The sequence below is a fragment of the Scomber japonicus genome, chromosome 10 (assembly GCF_027409825.1).
Source record: "Scomber japonicus isolate fScoJap1 chromosome 10, fScoJap1.pri, whole genome shotgun sequence".
In the NCBI taxonomy this organism is placed as follows: Eukaryota; Metazoa; Chordata; class Actinopteri; order Scombriformes; family Scombridae; genus Scomber; species Scomber japonicus.
The window spans coordinates 23,354,661-23,375,677 of NC_070587.1; the positions used below are offsets into that span (position 1 = coordinate 23,354,661).

Genomic DNA, 21,017 nt, shown 5'->3' on the forward strand with positions numbered 1-21,017 from the left:
CTCATTCAAATAGATGACTGTCAAAAACTGGAATGCATGGGATGGCAGCTTTCAGCAGGCAGCTGTCTGCTAACCCAGGCTTTCTTGCAGCTGCTTGGCAGAACACATGATACAATAAACCCCCCACTTGGTTTGAAGTATCATCCTGCACCCCTCAGTTTTATGTGAGATGTATATCCAATTTACTTAAACCTGGAAGCTTGTTTAAAATAACTGTATTCTGAATGCTTCATTCTATAAGCACCCATACTTCATATTTAATGCTCAAGTAAACAAATTATGTTGTTGTCTTTCTTTTCTTTTTTTCCCATCGGATTCATTACAGCTGACTCTATAAAACACACCCTTCTCTCTTTCATCCAGGACAGACACTCCATTGATACATCAATGGACTATTTTTTCAAGCTGTCCCAACCGTGTCTAAGCTCAACAAGTGACACGAATTTCACCCTATCACGTTTAAAAATGTCCTCCCTCTCAGTTTAATTGTCCAATCAAAGTGCTCTCAACTTTGTGAAGTCCCGCCCTGGTGAAATGACGCTGTGGCGGGCTTCCTGTAGCGTCTGGGCGCTGTTTGGTGCTCCGAGGTGTTGCAGTGTTTGTTTGGTATGTTTGGTTTAAAGCAATAATGTGATTTTCAGATGCAGGAAAAGTTCATTTTGTAGCTTGTGTAGAACTTGAAACGTCTCTGCACCAGTATATAAAGCCGAAACTCGAGTCGAGGAGGAGCCGTTGTGTGTCGGCCCGCTTCTGTTGAATGTGAGTGAGTTGGGCTCCAACTAACGTTTGCGTTATGATTTGATTCTCCACTTGGAAGAAATGTCTTGAAAGAAGTGGGTTAAACTGAGGAAGCTTGTTTAAAAATTAGTTAGCCACTTCTCTGTGCGGTCTGTAACTCATTCCTCCAACTTGAAGTTTGAAAATTGTGGAGGAACTGAAATTTAGAGCTTGCTGACAATCCCACTTTTCTGTCTTGTTTTTAGCGTCTAAGTTAGCTTGAGTTAAAAGTGAGCTAACCCGGCGTGTTTAGGCAGTTAGCCGCTAATTGCTTTTAATTAGTTTGGTAGACAAGCCAAATGTTACACCTGCGGAACAACATGCACGGATATGTTTACTCATACTTTAAAATAGTTACCTTTTTAAAAAAAAAAAATTGGTGTTCGTTTCTCTGTTGAAGAGTAACACACACAAGTCATGCTCTAAGTTACCACTGTTGCACTGTATTCTTCCAAGTGATCTGATGCGTAGTTCCCATATTTCTATTTCTACTCCCCAGGCATTACAGATGGTCTTCACCTGAGCTGACTGTAAGCCACATTTGGCTGTCAACCCTGCACAATTCAAGGAAATGGCAGACAGTTTCTACAAGTTGGAAGATGAAGCCTTCCCCAGTTTCCTCTGCAAGTCTCTGGACAGCACCAGTGGCCGTGCCACACTTGGGAATGTGACATTGGGTTCAGGCCCAGGACTGCCAGTGGCTGCCTCTACAGTGGCTAAAATTAGACCTGAGTCTGACAACAGGTGGGGAGCTGGTTGGGACAGATGTGACTTGTTGTAGAAACACTCTCATGCGCCATCCTCTGAATCATCACAAAGGCTATTTAACTAGTGTGAGAGCTAATGTGGAAACTATTCCAATTCCTCTTTCGCAGTGTTTGTGTTATTAAGACATGCCTGCCAAATTTAGAACTGTATATGGATACACGTCTTAAAGAGAAGTCGTGGTCTTTTAAATTTCTTTTTAAAAATAAAAAGAGTAACAGGAACAAGCCTGGGGGATGCTCATGATGAGTCAATATTCAGCTGCTAAATTTGATTCTGGAGAATGATGCAGAGTTGCCTAGTCTGTTAACAACCAGTTGTTTTGTGAAAGCCATATCATGTGCTCATGTGTTACAGAGGGGATCCAGTTGAGGCTTCGTATCTGGAAGGCAGAGAGCTGCATCAGAGAAACTCACAGTCATCTTTTGGAGAACAACCCAAGTTTTCACTCGGCTTCAAAGATGACTTGTGAGTACATTCATACACACAGTCTACTGTACTAGTGGTTTAATGTTGGTCAGTGTTGTCTCTAAAATCTGAAACATGTTCTAGTTCCTGGAATTGGAATGAAATGGCTGATTGTTCTTTGTAACGGCTGTACTTAAATGTATCTGTATGACTTAAAGAGGACGCACAAGATATACAGACTCTTGTCACCTAAAGCTCCAAGCTAAAAAAATACCATCTGATTGTATCTATAATTAGCCAACACATTTGAATATTCATTATTTTGCTTCCAGGTTGTTGTTTTTTTAACTGACATATTCATTTCATAGACAGGCATATCTAACATTAGTTATTTACTGTTACCTTTTCCCATGTTTTTTATTATGTGGCCTTTTTCTTATTTACATCAGGGACAATGCGGATGACTTCATTGCAGCCCATCGTCTATCAGACATGCTGGTGAAAATTAATCTGGATGACTGTGCATCCAGAAACCAAGGCCCCCTGGATGGTTTTCCTCCCACACACGCAGGCTCAGTCCTTGGTCGACCCACAGAATTTGGAACAGGTAAAACAAAACAAAAAAAGCTCCTTGTTCCACACTATTAGGTGAATATCGCTGTCCACAGAAAACCCTGTATGTCCAAACTAGCTGATTTAGCCAGATAAATTAAGGATGGTTCCTTTGTGGGTTGAAAAAAAAGACCCTACTTATCAAGCTAAACCAACCATTAACAAACTCTCTTGAGTCACAAAGCTGAAAACAGGGCTGTTTTTCTTACGTCATGAATGGCTGGCATTTTGGGGACACATGGTTTTCTTTGAACAGCGATGTTCACCTAATAGTGTGGAACACTTGATGATTATGCTTTCTGAAGTGGATACAAATACAGTTCCTATCTTGATATTACTGTAAAACCTTTTGGATAATGCTAATGTTTCTTTCCCTTTTTCCTCCTACAGATCTGTCAACAGGGCTCCTCACATTTGGACATAGAGAAAGTGTAGATGCCAAAGTAGGTACCAGTTTTGGAAGCTTTTTCAGTTGGCAGTTGTATTTTAATTATTGTACATATGTATTTGTTTACATTAGTCTTTACCATTTACATTGTTGTTTCATCAGTGCATTACAGGAGTTCTAATATTTACCTAAAATGTATACTGTATAGTTCTATTGATGGTCTTTGTACAGTACCTGCATGATTATTTTTCTTTCTAAAAGTTTTTATGGGCAACAAAATTGTTATTGGATCCCCTCCTTTACATTCTCCTCTCATGTGTAATCCACACAGGCCCAGCTGCTGCCGACTACAGCTGAGGAAGACTATGTACAGAGCGAGGGAGTGGACAGTGACCATTTCACTGGCAGTAACTCCAGCTTTTTGGCAAATGAGAAGCTCATGTCTGTAGACAGCATGAACAGTGACATTACAGGTATGAGCTTCATCCCCCATCTCCTGAATTATATCCCTGCATCCCTCAGTCCTCACTGTTACACGTTGGATACATGATTGATATTTGGATCAAACAGAATCTGAGGGCTGAGGTGCTGGTAATGATGCTTGGTTTAAACATGAATGTGTCTGATCACCAGATGATGACATTGATTTGAACAACCTTCCTGATGATGAGCTGGAGATTTACTTCAATAAACTGGTTCCTCCTGCCATGCAGAGGGGCAGAGTGGAGGGCCAGGAGATCCCTGCAACAGTAAGACTTTTCTTCCTTTTGCCATAAAATGAGTAGATGAGTGCTTTTAATGGCTTGTCCTCTTCCTCTTTTGCTGCAAAAGCAAACAATTTGAATTTAAGAAACACTATCATTATATCTTCACTCAGTCTTGTTGTCTCAGTGTCCTTGTTAACTATATTGCATCTTTTATAGGGACTGGCTGGTGCATCTGCATCTGATGACCTATCAAACCCCAGTTCTACAGAGCCTGAACAGTACAGACACCAGTTCCTTGATAACTATGACCAGGTGTGTAAATACGCCCGCTACCTGTTTTGTGCCCATGTGATGGTTGGAAGTGTAAAAATGAACTCTTACAGTTGAGTTTCATAAATATGAGAGAGGAGGGAGTTTGTAATGTCTAACACTGTCTTGTGTGCTGTTACGTCAGGAGGACTTCCGGATGCCTGATGTACGTCTGGCTGCTACAGGTATGGACTCCTGTCCCGCCAGTGATGAGGACACTGAGGATGAGCTGGAGTCTGCCAGAAGGAACAGCAATACCACCAGAACACGGATGCTGCCGAGCACCTCCAGACAGCTGGTCAGGAATAGTACACAGCATATTAGTAATAGATTTTATAAAGCCTCAAAAGTCCTGCGTTGGTTGGGCTCCATGTCTAACTTCTAGATGCTATAAATACATCCTTTACATACATGTCTTTCTTTTATGAATTCAACATATTCATTAAAATGTCCTGTAAAACATATTTTTGTTTTTGTGTCTATGTGTGTATTACATGTTGTTCTAGGTTGGAGAGAGTAATCGTCCCAGTTTCAGGCCGGGATTAGAGGGAGGCAGTTCTGATGATGAGTCATTCAGCGGCCGGGGAGGTCCATCTCTGTCCGGGATCGAACACAGACGATCTGCTGAGGGACAAGTCATCAACCCTCCTGTCACAGGTTTAATATGCAGCTTAAAATCCTCCTGATTCATTCATTTGATTTGAGTAAAACATGGATTTTTATATTTAAAAATAAAATCCTTTGTTTGGATTTATCTAAAATGTTTGGTTTTATAAATCTGTCGACAATTATACATTTTTACATAGTTTATCAGTTCCAGTAATGTTTGGTGTCAATAATGTAAAGTCAGTTGCTTTTCTAGTCTTTTTTTAAAACTTTATTGTTTTGTTTTGTGAATATATGCTCCCAAAATTGCAGTTATTGCAGTGACATGTATTTATACACAAGACATTCTCCCTTTTTATTGTTGCTGCTGGTCACTGAGTTACTTTCCCCAGACAAATGTGTGTGCCAACCAATTCAAAATCCAGTGATCCAGTTGCACAACTCCTCAAGCCTTGAGGGGACTGAAAGTGTGTGTGTGTGTGTGTGTGTGTGTGTGTGTGTGTGTGTGTGTGTGTGTGTGTGTGTGTGTGTGTGTGTGTGTGTGTGTGTGTGTGTGTGTGTGTGTGTGTGTGTGTGTGTGTGTGATTTCATAACACCAGGGGATGGAGGAGGAGGGGATGGGAGCAGTGGGAGTGAGGAAAGCGGAAACGATGGGGGAGTTTCAACCATCCCTCTGCCAACGGCTAACATCCAGACCACCTACGATGCCCTGCGTGGGCTGGGGATTGTGGGTAGCAGTGCTGTTGGTGGGGATGAGGACGGCGATCAGAACAATCTGACAGGACATGGAAGGATCAGCCTTTCCAGACATACTGAGGTAAGAATGAGTTCTGAGTCTTTAGTCAGCAATTTAGCACCAAATCTTTATTTCTAAATTGTGGTTAATTCTTTGAACAAGAAATATTTGCCTTACTACTTACATTAGTGTTTCCCTTTTTAAAAAAACAAAAACCTCTTTTATTTATATACAGTCTGTGTTTCACCAGTCCTTTAAAGGCCCTGGGCATTCATGGTAAACTCATCCATCCATATTATGCTGCTTATATGCTCACTCAGATCATTGTGTTTATTGTGCGTGAAATCCTCTTGTGATGACTATGTTGGCAACTGACTCTCCTGTTAGCTTTGTTGCACATGTGGAGGTAGGTTAGTTCTGCTTTATTGAATTATGCTATAGCCATTCTGGGGGGCTACAGAGGCGCCACACAGACTGTAAGAACTGTGATCAGTCAGTTTTGTCACATGTCTGCTTGTGTTTTCCTCTTCAAGCTTCTGATTGTAGATAGAGAAGACAATCTGCTCCTCCTCAGAAACGCACATTGAGCCAAGTACAACTGCAACGATTAGTTGATTAATTGATTAGTTGCCAACTCTTAAAATAATAGCCAACTGTTTTGATAATTGATTGTTTTGAGTTTGTTTCAAGAAAAAAAAAAAAATCTGATTCCATAATGAAAGTAATTGTTAGTTGCAGCCTCTCTTCTCTGCAAACCTTCTGCTCACCACGGTCAGCACTCAGCTAGACAGCTGCACAAAATAGTCTCATATTCAGTATACAACAAGTGGGGCAGTTTTAGAGAGTTCTGTGAACACCACTGAACTGCATACAATACATGCTGGAGCCATCAAAAGGTAAAATCCAACAATTTACTATAAATTAAAAGCTACACTGTAGATACCTAATTCACGTCTGTCATTAAAACCTCAAGCATAAATCCAGCTTATGGGTGGGACAAATGACACTTTTATCATTATTGTATTGCTGTACAGATTGTAATGCCCCCTGAAGCACATTTATGATGTTGGACTGTTTATGAAAAGAAAGACTAACTAAACTGATGATACCCTGAACCCAGTGACCTCATGTAAATCCAGCATAGAGACTTCAAACTTCAGCCTGAACAGATGTCTAATTAGCCATAACTGAAATCATCAGTGTGGGTGCTTGGGGCTGTTAAACTCATTAAGATCATTAGATACACCTGTGCTTCAAAATATCAAATCCCTAATGTTTATTTTTGCTATTGTTTACATTTTACACAAACTTGTTCTCTTCTTTTCACAAAGTGTTTTATGTTACTGGCAACATTTCACTGTAATATACATCACTGTGCAAAAGTTAGCATGCTTTCAAAAATAATGCTATAAATAGTTTTTATTTGTCAGATAAGTTAATTTGAAGTGAACAGCAGAAATCTAAATGAGAGCAGTATTAGTTGTGAGCAGCTTTGTCTTTCTGCACTTCATTGTTCCTGTATCTTGGAGAAGCTTCCACAGTTGTTCTTGTGTGGATTTAGACTCAATCAGCTGTTTCTGTCTCTTCATGTAATCCCACACTGACGGCATGATGTTGAGATCAGGGCTCTGTGGGGGCCAAACCATCTGCTGCAGGACTCTCTGTTGTTCTTGTTGATGAAAATAGTTCTTTATTACTTTGGCTTGATGTTTAGGCTCATTGTCATGTTGCAGAATACATTTGGGATAAGCAGACGCACCCCTGATGGTATTACATCATAGATAAACATCTAAAGTGCCTAAAACTTTATACACATACACTCTTTCTTAGCATCTCAGAGTGTGAATCTTGCCAGAACTCTGTATGAATGTAGTGTCATCTTTTTTTTTTTAACACTTTTGTTTTTGCGATCATCGTTAATTCGTATTCATTTAAGGGGCTTGATTTACATTATTCTTTACTATCATGCACCGCTTTAAAATTTACAATCTCCCTTTCTCTCAGTACAAGATAATGATCTCTGTGTGCTAATCATTGATAGTATAGAGCAGCTTCATGAGTGTCTGTGTTGTTTTGCAGATGGGTGACCGTGTGGGTCCTGTTGGAACAGGGGAGGCCAGCTTCTCTATGGGGGCCTCTGGGGGAACTCAGAGGCTTTCTCCAGTCAACTGGAGCATGGTCCTGGACCGGCAGGAGGCATTGGTGAGCACAGATGCAGATACTGACAAGTGTTGTACTCACCCACTGATAGGCATTTTAACCAGGCTGTACATGGGGTACATGTGCTGCATGTAACACTGTTAAGGGCATTGCTTTGTCTTTCACAGTAGAATTTAATTTGCAGAGGAGCAGTTAAGTTTAGTATGAAACACTCATTCTTGCAAAATCTGAATACTCAACAATGTAGATTTGGGTAGAAAATCACACTCATGAAACACATAAACATAAAATATAAATCTTAGCTGAAAAGCTTTACCACTCCTTTTCCTATGTCCATGTTATTGTGTCCATACTTCAACATATCTATTTTAAACCTTGTTGTGGGTCAGCATGTCACATGTCAGTTGAGTAGCCTGAGTAACTGCAGCTGACCTAGAAACAGTGAGATGTGTGCCACTCCACACTGGAAATGTATTGTGATAAATTAAAAGCAGCAAATGCTAAAATATGCTATTTGAATGGCAGGATGCCATGGAGAGCACAGAGTCTGGGCCCGCTGTTGACAGACTGCTGGACTCTGTCTACCTGAGAGGTGGAGCTGGACCCAGGAGACCACAAGACCTAACTGTCTCCCACCTTCAAGGCACCCAATCGAGCTTCCACCTCTCTCAGGTACAATGTGCTACAGCGGAATATGTGATTTGCAGTGACCCAAGTATCTGTTATAATCATCTACATTATGTTAGACATTTGTACTTAAATCTCAACTTTGTTTATGTGCCAGGTGCTGCTCCCAGAAAGCAGTGACCAGGATTATGATGATGATGATGATGGTGGTGTAGATGTGCCTGATGGTGCCAGGCCTTCCTTGGGCTTAAGAGGAGGACCCTGTGGTGATACTACTCCTCCTGAAGCCTCTGACAGCACCAGTGAGGATGACCACAATCTCCTCTCCACCTCCCTGGAACCCAAATATTTCTCCCAGAGCTTCCACGAGCAAGAGGATTCAGATGATGGGTGGAACCACTGTCCAGACAACGTGGAGCTGGAGTTTCAAAAAGGTTTGACATTTAGAGTTGATAATAAATACTCAGTCTTGATACATATTGGTGTCATGTCTAGCTGAACAGCACTGCTTTTCTCCAGCTAATGCCACTGACGGTGTGGTGTACCAGAATGAAGAAGGGCAGTGGGTGACAGACTTGGCATATTTTTCCTCTTTTGAGAAAGAGGTTGATGGGAAGACAACAGAGAATGTTGTCCAGTTTCAGACTGAGGACTTTGTTCCTGCCGGTATGTACTGACTACACAACTCTTCTTCTAATACTATGAAACTGTACTTGTGAAACTTGTTTTTACTAAATACTGTTAATGGACAGATACTTTTACCTCATTTTGCAGGTGATGCTTTGGTAAAGATAGTGAAGGATCAAGAGGAATTTGAAAAGGAGCATCAATTCATGCAGGTATATAGTTTTCAGTTATCCAGACTATATTGTTTGTCATAGTCCAGTGAACATGCGTGACTTAAAGAATGAACTAATGATTTAATTGTATTGTGTTACTGCCATAAGCGAACTCACTAACACACTCAGCTATGAATTTCAGTTTAAAGCACAGGCTCTTGTTCTTGCAGGAGGAGCAGATTGAACCACCCAGCACCAACACCACCTTTCAGAGTGATTCCTCTTGGAAGGTCCCTGCCAACAGCCACATCCTAATGAGGGCTTCCCAGGTGTCCTCAGAGTTTAAGCAGGGGGACCAAAGCTACCTGCGACTCTCTTTAGGGCAGTTTTTTGAGCAGCGCTCTGAAGCCCTGGGCTGTCTGGGCAGCAGTGATGATATAGATGGGGTTAAACGGGTCAGTACAAGTGCTCTTTTGGCTTGGTATTGAAATTTAAAATTCTTTCTCTCTCTTGCTCTCTTTTGGAGACTTCATGTTGAGTCTGCTAAAGAGTTCACTCACACACATATAGCCATAGGTGGGACTTGTTATGGAATAAAGTTGAGATTGCATTCATCTGTGCCTCTTTACTTAGTTTTTAAAAACCTAAGAGGGAACTGTAACATCTATTAAAAGCATGTTCTTTGTTCCTTCAGCCATCCTTTGGCTACATCATTACCTCTCCAGGGAAGAGGGACCCGTTCCCGCTGATTCACCCCTCAGGACTCTCACCCAGAGACAATTCTCCTCACAATGACACCACAGAGCTCAGTGAAGCTGACAAAACACTCAACCAAGGTGTGTTCACAGTATTGTTGGGGCAAAGGGATCTCTCCTTTTTGTTTTGTTTATCTCCAGATGATTTTCTATGTAATTCTTGATTCTTATCATCTTCTTGCAGAGGACCTGGACAAAACCTTAGAGGCACCAGGTGAAAGGATGTCTCCTAAAGGTGATACAGATCCTGCACCATGTGCACAAGAGGTACAGGGGTCGTTTTCATATTTAATATTTGAATATAGCTCTATGAATCAGAAGCCTGGCTGTATGACAGACATATAATCACTACTCCTTTTTTTAGGATCACACTGTCCGTGTTGCACTGCCTGACCACAGTGAGGGCTCTGGCTCTGAGTCAAGCTTGGGTAACCAGAGCTGTGTGTCCCCCAACAACAACAGCAGCCATCTTATGCTGAGTATCAGCACAATAGCCTCAGCCATTGCAGATGCATCCATCAGCACTGATCCGTCTCAGCTGGCTGCCATGATCATGGAGCTGTCTAAGAGAAGTAGGGCGAGGAACCGGCCTGCTGGACCGACTGTCAGCTGCACAAAGGAACCACACCCAGCTGAACATGTAAGGCTATGAATGTTATTCAGACAACCTTAATATATAATGTGGGTATCGTCAAACAAATGCAAAATTATGACTCATTCATGTTTTGATGTTTGGAGGTTTCATATAAATGGATTAAAACAAAGTTAGGATCCAGGGCTAGTGCTCAAAACCCAGTATTGCATGTTATGCCATAGATTCATCCTTCTCCAGCTTTCATAAAAATATCTATCACAAAATTGAAAAAAAATTAAATGAAACGAAAATAGTTTGTTAATTAGTCAATAACTGATTCATTCACTTTTCAAAAAACTTTTTTTTTGCTGGTATCAGCTTATTAAAAGTGATTTACTTTCTGCTTTTTCATTTTTGAGTCATTTCAAAAGGAATTTCTTTGGGTTTGGACTTTTGGTTGAACAAAAAGAGCAATATGAATATATTGAAAGTAAAACCCAACAAAATAACAATTTTCATTATTAATTAATCTGCAGATTGTTTTCTTGATGAATCGTTTAGTTGTTGTTAGCTCAATAACTTGGACGACAACTGTGCGTTTTCATGACTTTACTCAAACTCTTGCATGACTACAACAAAGACTGACTCGGCCCTTCCTCACTCAGAACATACAAAAATCATTCGCACATGCGCAGTGGGGAAAGTAGCACATAACAGTTGTATGGTCTATAAAATGCCAGTTCCCCAGAGCTCAACATGATGCCTTACTTTTTTTTTCTTTTTTTTTTTTCCTTTGTCAAACCAACAGCAAAACCCCAAAATACTCATTGTCAATCCTCAAACTGGAGAAAATAGATCCAGTGAATGTTTGGCAATTCAATAAGACAATTGATTATCAAAATGCAGACTACTTTTCTTTCAGTTGATTAATTGATTGTTTCAGTCCTTCAATGTTAGGACTTTAGAAAAAACTTTGTGGTGAATTATATAAAATACTTAAATTAAGATCAGGATCTGGAATTCATTCATTGATCTGTACTGGAATCAGGCAGGGCTCAAAACGTCATTAAAATAATAGCTTGTTTATTTGGAAGCATGACCTTTGAACTTCCTGTTGAAGTGTTCATCTTTACAAATTAAAGGCCAGTGATCTCCCCTCTACTTAGATCCTTCCTGAGGCAGACCAGAGCGCTATGCTGGACACTCTGCAGAGGAGCACCTGTGTTGGAGAGCTGAGCGCCTTTAACATTGAGAAGTATTTGAATCAGGCTGACGTGTCTGGCAGCAGTGACGCTTCGGTGGCACACACTACCTTCGACCTGACCGGATGGGCTGATAACCTCAGGAGATCTCAGAGGAACCTTCAGGCAGGATATCTGGAGGAACAGAGCAGCTCAGTACAGCAAGGGGAAAGCAATACTCAACAAAACCCTGCAAGTACCAAAACAGAGGAGACAGTCACAAAAGGAGACACTACATTAAACACAAACTCATCTGCAGCATCCCTTTCAAATGCACTACCACCCCATAATAATAGTGATTCAAAAAGAAGCTCTATTCCTCGCCCTCGTACATCATCCAGTTCCGCCAGAAGGTCTGTGGGCTCAGGGCAATCTTCCACACTCAAGCCCCCCGCAGACAAAATGGCAGCATATGATAAAGCTGCGTCCTCTGCTACCAAGTTTTGTGTTTCCTCAGGCAGGACCCCCACAGAAAATGGAATCAAGCCAGGAGAACTGAACCCACAAGCATCCAACAACATTAGATTTTCCTTAGAAGCTTCACAAAAGAGTGATAAAAGCCCTGCTGCTTCACCTGGCGTGCCAAGAACCTCCCCGGAGCGGAGGAAAGGGCAGTCAGGCCTGCCTTGTTTTAAAGGTTCCTCTCAGCCGACACAGAGGGCGAGGAGCACAGGCCAGCAGCAGTATGACAGACAAAGTAACTCTCCAGAGAGGAAAGCCCCTCCCAGGAGTGTCACGGCTGCTCCTCTGTCACATAGACCTGTGGAGAAACATGTGGGCTTTTCTTGCCAAAACAGCCAGCCTCCAGTAGACATTGCATCAGGTGAGTAAAAGCCAGAAAATGTGATCAGTGTACACTTTCACTTTCCTGTACATAATCAGTAGAGGAAGCCCCTGAGAGAATAGTGACTTCATGAACCTGAATGTTTTAACGTTATTTTTGTTTCTCAGAAGTGCCCAAAGGTTTTCCTGAGCCCTGTGCTGAGGAGACACAAACACAGTGTAACTTCAGACCGTCCACCTCTCCTCTTACTCACTCGTCTCCATGTCAGGCCTCCCTTCCCAGTACTGATAGGTATTGTATCACATATTGCTCTGTTGTCTGGAAGAACTAGCCATTATTTATCTGATGTAGAGATCAGACATTTGCATTCATGACGTTGTTCCACTGTTGTCTTGTCTTCACAGCATGGTGTCGCCTTCATCGTCCAGTAGTGGTCTGCCAGACAAACGTCCAAGTCTTGACCTCTCTCCTCAGTCTATTTGCGAAAGCCCGAGTCTCAGCAGGCTCACATACATCTCAATGAATGACAACACTGTTGTACCTACACCAGAAAGGCCAAAGGTACCACACAAAATCAGTAGGCTGCAGTATAAACACAGTTGTTATAATTCTTCATATAAAAAGTTATCATTTTGTTAAATACTGCACATTAATAAACACTCAGAATGTCCGTATCTGCTTACAGGTACTTTATAGTTTTATAATCAGGTTATTAGATGTTATACTTATTATATACTGCTTAAAAATGCTAAAAAAGGGGATTTCAAATGAAATGTTGCAGACAATAGTTTTGTTTTTCTTATTTTTCTTTTGTGTCACTATTATAGTGAATTCGGTATTGACCACTTGTTATTTTTCCTCTACAGAATAATTGCACCATGGCACTGAGCACCACTATCATCAGATTCAGTCCAACCCCACCTGCAGAACCAGATGCAGAGTCTAACCTGGACATTCTCGGCTTGCCCAAAAGCCTCAACCAAGTGCAACCGCAGCACTCTAAAAGTCTGGACCCGCTACCTCCACAGCAGTGTAAAAGCCCTGAGCACTCCCGCAGTGGTTCTGCTCTGAGCTGCACCCGCAGCCAGAGTGAATGTAACTACCACTGTCCTGGGAACAGAACAGCTGATCTCTCAGCAGGCTGCAGGAACTACATTCACCCCTCTGAGTCCAATGTAAGGCAGCTCACTAAAGTGGACTCAGGTTATTGCAGCAATCTGAACATCCAGCAAAGTAGCACCGCCACAGCTCCTCACAGCTCCCAGCAGTGGGGGCCTGCTAGCTCTGTGTCATCGTCTGTGTATGCTGGTGGAGTTGGCATGCCTCCATCTTACTCATCAGAGGGACTTCACTACGTGCCCATCCCCAGCTTTAAACCTCAGTGTCCTGGCTTGATTGACCTTCCCCACCAAGGAGATATGCAGTCCCTCCTTGTTGGACGCTCTCTCTTCAACTCTCAGCTGGCTCAGCAGTACTTAGGACCTGAATCTCAATTACACCCTGGTGCCTATCATGTGGGATCAACTGCAAATGGTCTCTATGGTGTGTCCTCTTCAGGCATGTTGGTTTTTGCTGAGCTAAAACGGTAGTAATGACTCTGCACTACCATTTGGCTGTGTGATGTTTAAACCTACTATTTCTTTCCGCAGGCATGCCCAACAGTGATCTAACAGTGAGACACGTCCAACCCACATCAGCCCCACTGGGGATTCCTGGTGCTGCAGGGTCCCATCACCATCCTAGAGCCAATCAGAACCAGCAGGACATGGGAATGATGGGGAAATCCTACAATCAGTACGGTGCAGAGCCACTGATGACTGGTGGGCTTGAGGAACTGAGAGGTAGCAATGCTCATGGTGTTCAACATGCAGTTTATATATTTTTATTTATTATTTATAATACTAAAGTCATTGAGTCTTTACCTACGTTATCTCTTCTTCTGCATTTTCTTGTATTAGTTTACCTCATTTCATTCATGTCCTCCTCAGGTCAAGTGGTGGTGCCAGAGGAGCTGCGCTTCCCTCACGCTTGCTGCGTAGGCATCGCTTCACAGACGTCCCTCAGCCTCTTCAACCCCTCCGAAAGATGGCAGCAAGTGTCGATCACAGTCACAAGCTTGGCCATTAACGGAGAGAAGGTGAGAAGTTTACCACCGACTGCTCATAGCTGCCCATAAAAATGTCACACAACCAATTCAACAAACATGAGAATTCATTTCATATCAGGCTAAACTGGCCAACTAATTACTCATTTATTTTTTACCTTCACTTTTGCTTCCATCTTCCATACCCTACAGGTTGATACCTTGCCGTACCAGTGGCTGATAGTGAAGAACAAGACGATCATTGGGCCTAAGAGTACAGAGGACCAGAAGGTGTTGTTCATTCCTCCTCAGGCTGGTGTGTACCAGTGTGTTCTCAGTGTTTGCTCCTGGCCTGCATCCGCTGAGACAGAGGTGGCTGCCAGGGCCACTATCTTTTCCAAAAGGGTGGTGCTGTTTGCTATAGCAGAGAATCCTGCATTAGAGGTGAGCGCCTGAGAAATCTAAAAAAAATAATCTGAAATAACAAATTCAGGCAGTGTTTGTGAAGAAAGAGAATTTTTAGATGTATCTCAAGAGTTGCTTTACTAGTCCTCACCTTTACTAAAGGTAATATGTAAACAGTAAGCTGTGAATACAAATGAAAGATGTTGCATTATAGTACCTGAGACACTCATTTTGATTCTCAGGTGGAAGTCAGCAAATCTGGCTGTCTGGATTTTGGGGATCTGTCCATGGGCAGTGCCAGATCCCTCCCTCTCAAAATACTCAACAGGACTCATGCTACAGTACCCATTCGACTGGTCATCAGTGCAGTAAGTCAAAACACACACACACACACACACACACACACCACAGGGATACAGTGACATCCAGTGGCAGGGATTAAGTGTTCGTATGATATAAAGAGGTAAAGACTTCTCGAACTGGGTGAAATCTTTTTTTATTTGGGGAAATTGAACTTGTTTGATCTTTAGTGGTTCACATTCTACATGTTATCATCTCTCCTCCAGAATGCTACAGCATGGCGATGCTTCACCTTTTCCAAGCACCCTGTTACCATGACATCTGAGGCGACACAGCAGGCTGGTCACATTACCCCAGTGTCCTCTCCCTCTGTGATGAATCACGTGATGCATGCCAGCTACGGAGAGGTAAGAGTTGCCAATATCTTACCACCTCAGTCAGCATCTCACTCACCTAACTCCATTGTTTCATGCTGTGTGTTTTCATCTCCTGTTTTCTGTAAAGCCTAAGTAATAATTAAAATAATTTCCTAAAATGAATCAGTGTTTTTTTATTAAAACCTGAAAGAAGGGATTTAAAAAAAAAAGAAAAAGATTTTGTTGGCATAGACGCCTTTATTTATCAGTAGACCGACAGGAAAGATGGGAGAGAGAGGGGGGTGTGACATGCAGCACAGGACCTCCGATCGGGATTCAAACCGGGATCAACTTGGTATATGGCATGCGCTCTAACCACTAAACCACCTGCGCGCCTGAAAGAAGGGATATTAAGGTGTTATGGATAAAGCAGTTTGTCGGATCCAATTCACTCCTTTCACAAAATGTTCCCTTTTTTTTGTCCAGAATCCAGAGAGCTTCATGGTCTGGGTTCACTTCAAGGCTCCTCAGAAGTACACAACCTCTTCAGGTAATCAGCCTTAGTTGAATATACTGTATTTAAACTGAACTTAATGGATTTTAACTGTTTACTACATTTATATTAATAACAATGGTTAATTTTTAAATGTCACTTAATTTAAAATTATTTCAAAAGCATTAGATTTTTACAGGTGGAGTCAAACCCAGTCATGTTCTGCTAACCCTGCTAACTCCTTGTGTTTGTGCTTGTCAGGAGAGCTCGGTCCAGCTGATGAGTACTGCGCTCGGGTGGACATTGAAGTGGACTCTCCTGGTGCGAGTCATGTGATCAGGAGTATTCCTGTCAGAGCCAGGTCTGGAACCGCAAGAGTCCACGCTCCAAAAGACCTGCAGGTAGTCAAGCTGCCATATGGCTGTTTTCAGACTGATACAGTGAAGCTTCACCTGTAAAACCTACAACAATAGTACAGAAAAATGATGGATGTAATTGTTCAGAGGTTGGCTGAAACTATAATATTCTCATTAACTTATTATTAATGTTGACTTAATCATTGCACTGATGAAAGGCAGTGAATGTTTACACTATTTAGGACGTTGAGTTAAGTTCTTGTCAGGTACCTGCTTCAAACCAGGCCAGTCAAACATATGCAGAGTTAGCCAATTGAAGATAAGATGCTCTAATCCATAAAAGGGGCATGTTTTGATTAAAGTAATGAGTCTAATGTAGAAATGGCTAACGAACCAACTAACAGTACACCTGGCCAGTCACTGGGTGCTTTCAGTTCTGGGACTGAACTAATCACTGGGGAGCTCCCCTGAGAACTACATACCTTCAGGGGCTTTTAATGTTTGCTTCACACCACCAATAGATACACTGAAGTGATGCAAGCCAGTGGTTGGTACACCAATGTTATTTCTGCATGAGATATAACTTCAAAAACAACAAGATGGTGGATGCTGTGATCAGAGCTGTGTGTTTGTTGTGTGTCATGGATTTCATGTTCATAATAGAGTTGGAAAGGAGATGTGTTTTGTTCCATTTTATTTAAAGCAAAAGGATTTTAGTAACTACCCTGAAGTTGGAGCTAAAAAGTCTCTCAACCCATGTCTCTAAGAACTTCAAACATTCCCACTTCCTGCAGTGTGGACACAATTTTTTTTTTGAATAGAAAGAAAGAAAAGAAGGAATAGTTCCTGCATCAGTTCTTAGAACTATGTCACAGTTCCTCTGTTCTGAAAGCACCTAATGTGAAACATGGGTGTTTTTGTGGAGTTGTGCATCCCAACATTTTAACTTTACAAAACAATCATTTTCTAATTCAACTCTATCTGATGTTCCAAACAGTAATATTAACTCAAGGTTCACTCACTCAGCTAATCATGGAGGTTTGATCATGTGACCTGGGTACAAGACTTCTGTCATGTGATAGCAGGTGGTCGTATACGGAAGGAATTCCAGTTTTCCCTCACGAGGAGGCCCTGAAGAGATCTTAATGAGTTCACTAGTTTGTGGCAGTTGTCAACTCATTATGTCTGAAAGATTTTGTACTAGCCAACCAGCATGAGAGAATCATACAGAGATGCTTTTAATGATCCCCAGAGAGTAGTGAGCAGTGTCAGGTCTGGTGTTAAATCCTGCCACATATGACTTGAATGAATTTCTATGCACAAGCTCTTAAAATATTTCAAATCATATAGAGTACATCTATGCAGAAATTCAAATAATCATATGGTTTTAACCTTTTTTTTTTTTTTTTTTTTTTATCATCATTTTTTTTTTTTACTACTTTCTTGGCCTTGGTAAAGTTGGCAGTGAACTGTTTTGTGTGCTTCTTTTGTCTAGACTCTCAGCCTGTGTGCTCCGCTGGGTAAATCTAGTCAACAGACGCTGCCATTAAAGAATGCAGGAAACATTGATGTGCAGCTGAAACTCAAGGTAATTCTGACCTTTACTTTTCTTATTAGATCTGGGGTTTGGGTAAGCCTCTGTGACATTTTGAGCTCAGACTGTCGCACATACAGTGGGGATTCATTGATATTTTGCTCCTGTTTTTCTCTCCCTTCTCTCTTCTTTTATTTTTTTTACTTTCTCCCTGTCTGCTTCTCTTTTCTCTTCATCCCCTTTTCTCTTTTCTTACTCGTACCTTTTTTTTTCTTTTCGTTCCTTCACCAGTTCTCCTCCTCCTCCTTTTCTGTCCTGGTCCCACTCTTGCCTCACTGTACTCCTTTTTTTTTTTTTGTCTTCATTTCTTTCTCATTGCAGTCTCACCAACATTCAACATATTTTCTCTTTGCTCTTTTGACCTTATCACATCTGTTCCTTCTTGTTTTCCTCCTGTGTTTATAGAGCAGTGATGCAGAGGACTGTTTCTTTGTGACCCCTGATGAGCTAACTCTCAGAGTGGGAGAGGAGCAAGGCATCGTCGTGTCTTTCAAAGCACACGGCAGCAGGAAATACAGAGAGAGGTATGAAGACAGTTGGTGTTATTGCATGTGCTTAAGTTACCCAGCTGGGCAACAACCACATTTCTTCTTTACAGTCCTGTAAATGAGAAACCACAAGTTCATCCATTCTATAATGGGGTTTGGGTATTAGAGAAATCTGGTCACGTGTTTAATGGACATCTAAATTCATTCTTGGGGATTAAATTGGTTCTGCTTGTGTTGCAGCCTTCTCACCATCTTAGTGCTGCCGTCAGGTCCTCAGTATGAGGTTACCCTGAAAGGAGAGGTCGCCTCAGAGGACTCTGGGAAAGCTGCCTTTCCCCCTGCTGCTGTCTTTGGTTCTGGTCTGGCCAATGACGTTCCACCAATTCTCTCTAACAAACAGTTCGTAGCCTGGGGAGGAGTCACTCTGGGACGAGCTGTGTAAGCAACTTTGCACTTTTTCCATTACTGTGTGTCTTATGTGGAAACAAAAAAACACTTTCAAGGTATCAATTATTAATTTGAAAGTAATCAATAAAAAAAGTCAAGGCCCAGTGCTTCCTCTTATTCTATTAAAGCTGGCATAATGTTATTTATGAAAAGGGACAGACAATGTCTATAGGGAGTGTTGTTCCTCAGAAGCTATTTCAACATAATGCACAATTTATTTATAGTGATTGAAAGGACAGACAGCCGTATTACAGTGTTTCCCCGAGGATTTTAACCAGCAGCGGTGCTGTTCTGTGCCCACAGAGCCCACAAGGCCAGGACCTGTATTTGCTCACAGTGGCAGTAGAATAACTTAAAACTAGCTTAGATTTGTTCCAGATAGATTTATCTGTGTGTGTGTGTGTGTGTGTGTGTGTGTGTGTGTGTGTGTGTGTGTGTGAGATCATTTACAGGAGCTTGTAACATCAGAAGTGCTCTGATGGTTCAGATAAGTGTCATTTTAAAAAATGTCAAATGTGAAATACCTCAGCACAGTCAGGGGGGGTTAAAGACTTGGACCATTATCATGACATTATTTATAAAAAAGCAACACAGTTTGTAGTTTTTCATAATACAGTCAAACATTAATTTGCACTATGTCCTGAAGTAATGCTAATTGAGACAGGATTAGAATTAAGTTATGTTTTTAATATAACTAAACATTGTTCCTAGAGCAGCAACAGCAACGTCACTTATAAACTCAATGATATGCCACTGGAAACAAAATGAACATGTCAGTAAAATAAACTGTATTCCTGACATGAAAATACTGACTGAAGTTTAGAAAGGAGAAAGTGTGTGTGTGGTTTGCGATTGTTTATCATGTACAATGTGAAATTTCAGCAGCGTTGTTCATCATTTAGCATTGGTGCTACATTGCTAGTGAAAGCACTTAGGGGGAACAGTGGTATTAAAGGCAGAGCAAGTCAAATGTATTAGTATAGCACATTTCAACAAAACGGCAATTCAAAGTGCTTTGCATAAAACATAAAATGCATCAAGGCAGCATATAAAAGCAACACATGGCGAAATAAAAGACATTTAAATACAATTAAAAGTTTTGTGGTAGAAATGATCAAAAGGAAAAAAACAGTTTCACCAGATCAGACAGTTTGAGTAGGCCATCCTACACAAATTAAGACATTTTGATAATGACTCATTCTCAGAAACATCATTTAAGCAAAGTTTGTCAGAGATAATAAGTTTGACACAGAACACCTGCACACTATTATCACATAACCAACAGCTGTCATTGTTTTTCAGCCAACAGAAGCTGGTTCTAAGGAACAACTCGACCAACGCCACACAGCAGCTGCGCTTGCTTATTCGTGGTCAAGACCAGGACTGTTTTCAGGTACATTATAATGTTTTCTTCAAAACTTCTCAAACTTTTTTATATTAATTTCAAGTGTATTGTGCTTTTTAAACTTATTTTATATGCACAGCCAGTTTGATAATCACAAGATAGAGAAGAGACCTATATTGAACACCTTAATATGGCAATATCTGCATTTTCTCATCTAATAAAATAGAAATATTTACACTCATTCACCCTGGGCACGGTGAAATGTTAGTCATTATAGATTGCTTTGTGACTAATTACCAAAGGAGTTGCTATACAGTTCAAATGTGAAGAATATATACTTGTGTGTCTCAGCTCCAGAGTATGTTCAGTCCTGAGGAGCGTCTGACCCGACACGGGGAGCTGTCCATTCGTCCCAGAGAGGACGTGACCATCCACCTGCTCTTCGCTCCCACCAGAGTGGCCTGCATGTTGGCCAAGCTGGAGATCAAACAGTCTGGAGTCCGTCCTTCACAGCCAGGAGTCAAATTCACAGTGAGGATGCTTTTTTTCTCTCCATTGAATTCTCCCTTCTGCATCTTTTGTCTATTATCTTTCCGTCCTCCTATAGAAAGGCTTGGGCTGTAAGTAAAATTTGGCTGTTGTCTTGGTCAGATTCCACTTTCAGGCTACGGCGGCACCAGTAACATCATCCTGGAGGACCAGAGGAAACAGGCGGACGGCTATGTGGCCACACTGCCAGACATCGCTGTGGGGCGTGTTAGCAAGGTGTGCCTGTGTGTGAGGAACACCGGCTCCAGAGCAGCTTTCATCAAAGCCATTGCCTTCTCAGATGTGCATACCAGAAAAGTTATGGAGCCCACTGTCATCAGCCTCGCCCCGTCACAGTTTGTACTGAAGGAGAGAACGCAAGAGGTAGGAGAGA

General features: G+C 41.6%; 1 protein-coding gene across 1 annotated transcript in view; it reads left to right on the plus strand.

Annotated features, from left to right (window-relative positions):
• The first annotated feature begins 550 nt into the window (after positions 1 to 550).
• Positions 551 to 21,017, plus strand: part of cep192 (centrosomal protein 192) — a 32,561-nt gene continuing 12,094 nt past the window's right edge. Inside the window, exons 1-37 of the mRNA XM_053326323.1 lie at positions 551 to 606; positions 1,277 to 1,521; positions 1,900 to 2,010; positions 2,400 to 2,557; positions 2,953 to 3,005; positions 3,288 to 3,423; positions 3,584 to 3,699; positions 3,874 to 3,969; positions 4,112 to 4,264; positions 4,473 to 4,623; positions 5,172 to 5,389; positions 7,388 to 7,510; positions 7,994 to 8,140; positions 8,253 to 8,529; positions 8,615 to 8,761; positions 8,870 to 8,934; positions 9,105 to 9,329; positions 9,569 to 9,710; positions 9,814 to 9,896; positions 9,994 to 10,269; positions 11,370 to 12,267; positions 12,396 to 12,519; positions 12,633 to 12,789; positions 13,095 to 13,770; positions 13,878 to 14,069; positions 14,217 to 14,365; positions 14,525 to 14,755; positions 14,959 to 15,084; positions 15,283 to 15,423; positions 15,859 to 15,922; positions 16,127 to 16,266; positions 17,717 to 17,809; positions 18,221 to 18,339; positions 18,544 to 18,741; positions 20,053 to 20,143; positions 20,447 to 20,626; positions 20,747 to 21,007. Coding sequence (XP_053182298.1) covers positions 1,349 to 1,521; positions 1,900 to 2,010; positions 2,400 to 2,557; positions 2,953 to 3,005; positions 3,288 to 3,423; positions 3,584 to 3,699; positions 3,874 to 3,969; positions 4,112 to 4,264; positions 4,473 to 4,623; positions 5,172 to 5,389; positions 7,388 to 7,510; positions 7,994 to 8,140; positions 8,253 to 8,529; positions 8,615 to 8,761; positions 8,870 to 8,934; positions 9,105 to 9,329; positions 9,569 to 9,710; positions 9,814 to 9,896; positions 9,994 to 10,269; positions 11,370 to 12,267; positions 12,396 to 12,519; positions 12,633 to 12,789; positions 13,095 to 13,770; positions 13,878 to 14,069; positions 14,217 to 14,365; positions 14,525 to 14,755; positions 14,959 to 15,084; positions 15,283 to 15,423; positions 15,859 to 15,922; positions 16,127 to 16,266; positions 17,717 to 17,809; positions 18,221 to 18,339; positions 18,544 to 18,741; positions 20,053 to 20,143; positions 20,447 to 20,626; positions 20,747 to 21,007 — 6,690 coding nt within the window. The 5' untranslated portion in view covers positions 551 to 606; positions 1,277 to 1,348. The remainder of the gene's footprint in view (positions 607 to 1,276; positions 1,522 to 1,899; positions 2,011 to 2,399; positions 2,558 to 2,952; positions 3,006 to 3,287; positions 3,424 to 3,583; positions 3,700 to 3,873; positions 3,970 to 4,111; positions 4,265 to 4,472; positions 4,624 to 5,171; positions 5,390 to 7,387; positions 7,511 to 7,993; positions 8,141 to 8,252; positions 8,530 to 8,614; positions 8,762 to 8,869; positions 8,935 to 9,104; positions 9,330 to 9,568; positions 9,711 to 9,813; positions 9,897 to 9,993; positions 10,270 to 11,369; positions 12,268 to 12,395; positions 12,520 to 12,632; positions 12,790 to 13,094; positions 13,771 to 13,877; positions 14,070 to 14,216; positions 14,366 to 14,524; positions 14,756 to 14,958; positions 15,085 to 15,282; positions 15,424 to 15,858; positions 15,923 to 16,126; positions 16,267 to 17,716; positions 17,810 to 18,220; positions 18,340 to 18,543; positions 18,742 to 20,052; positions 20,144 to 20,446; positions 20,627 to 20,746; positions 21,008 to 21,017) is intronic.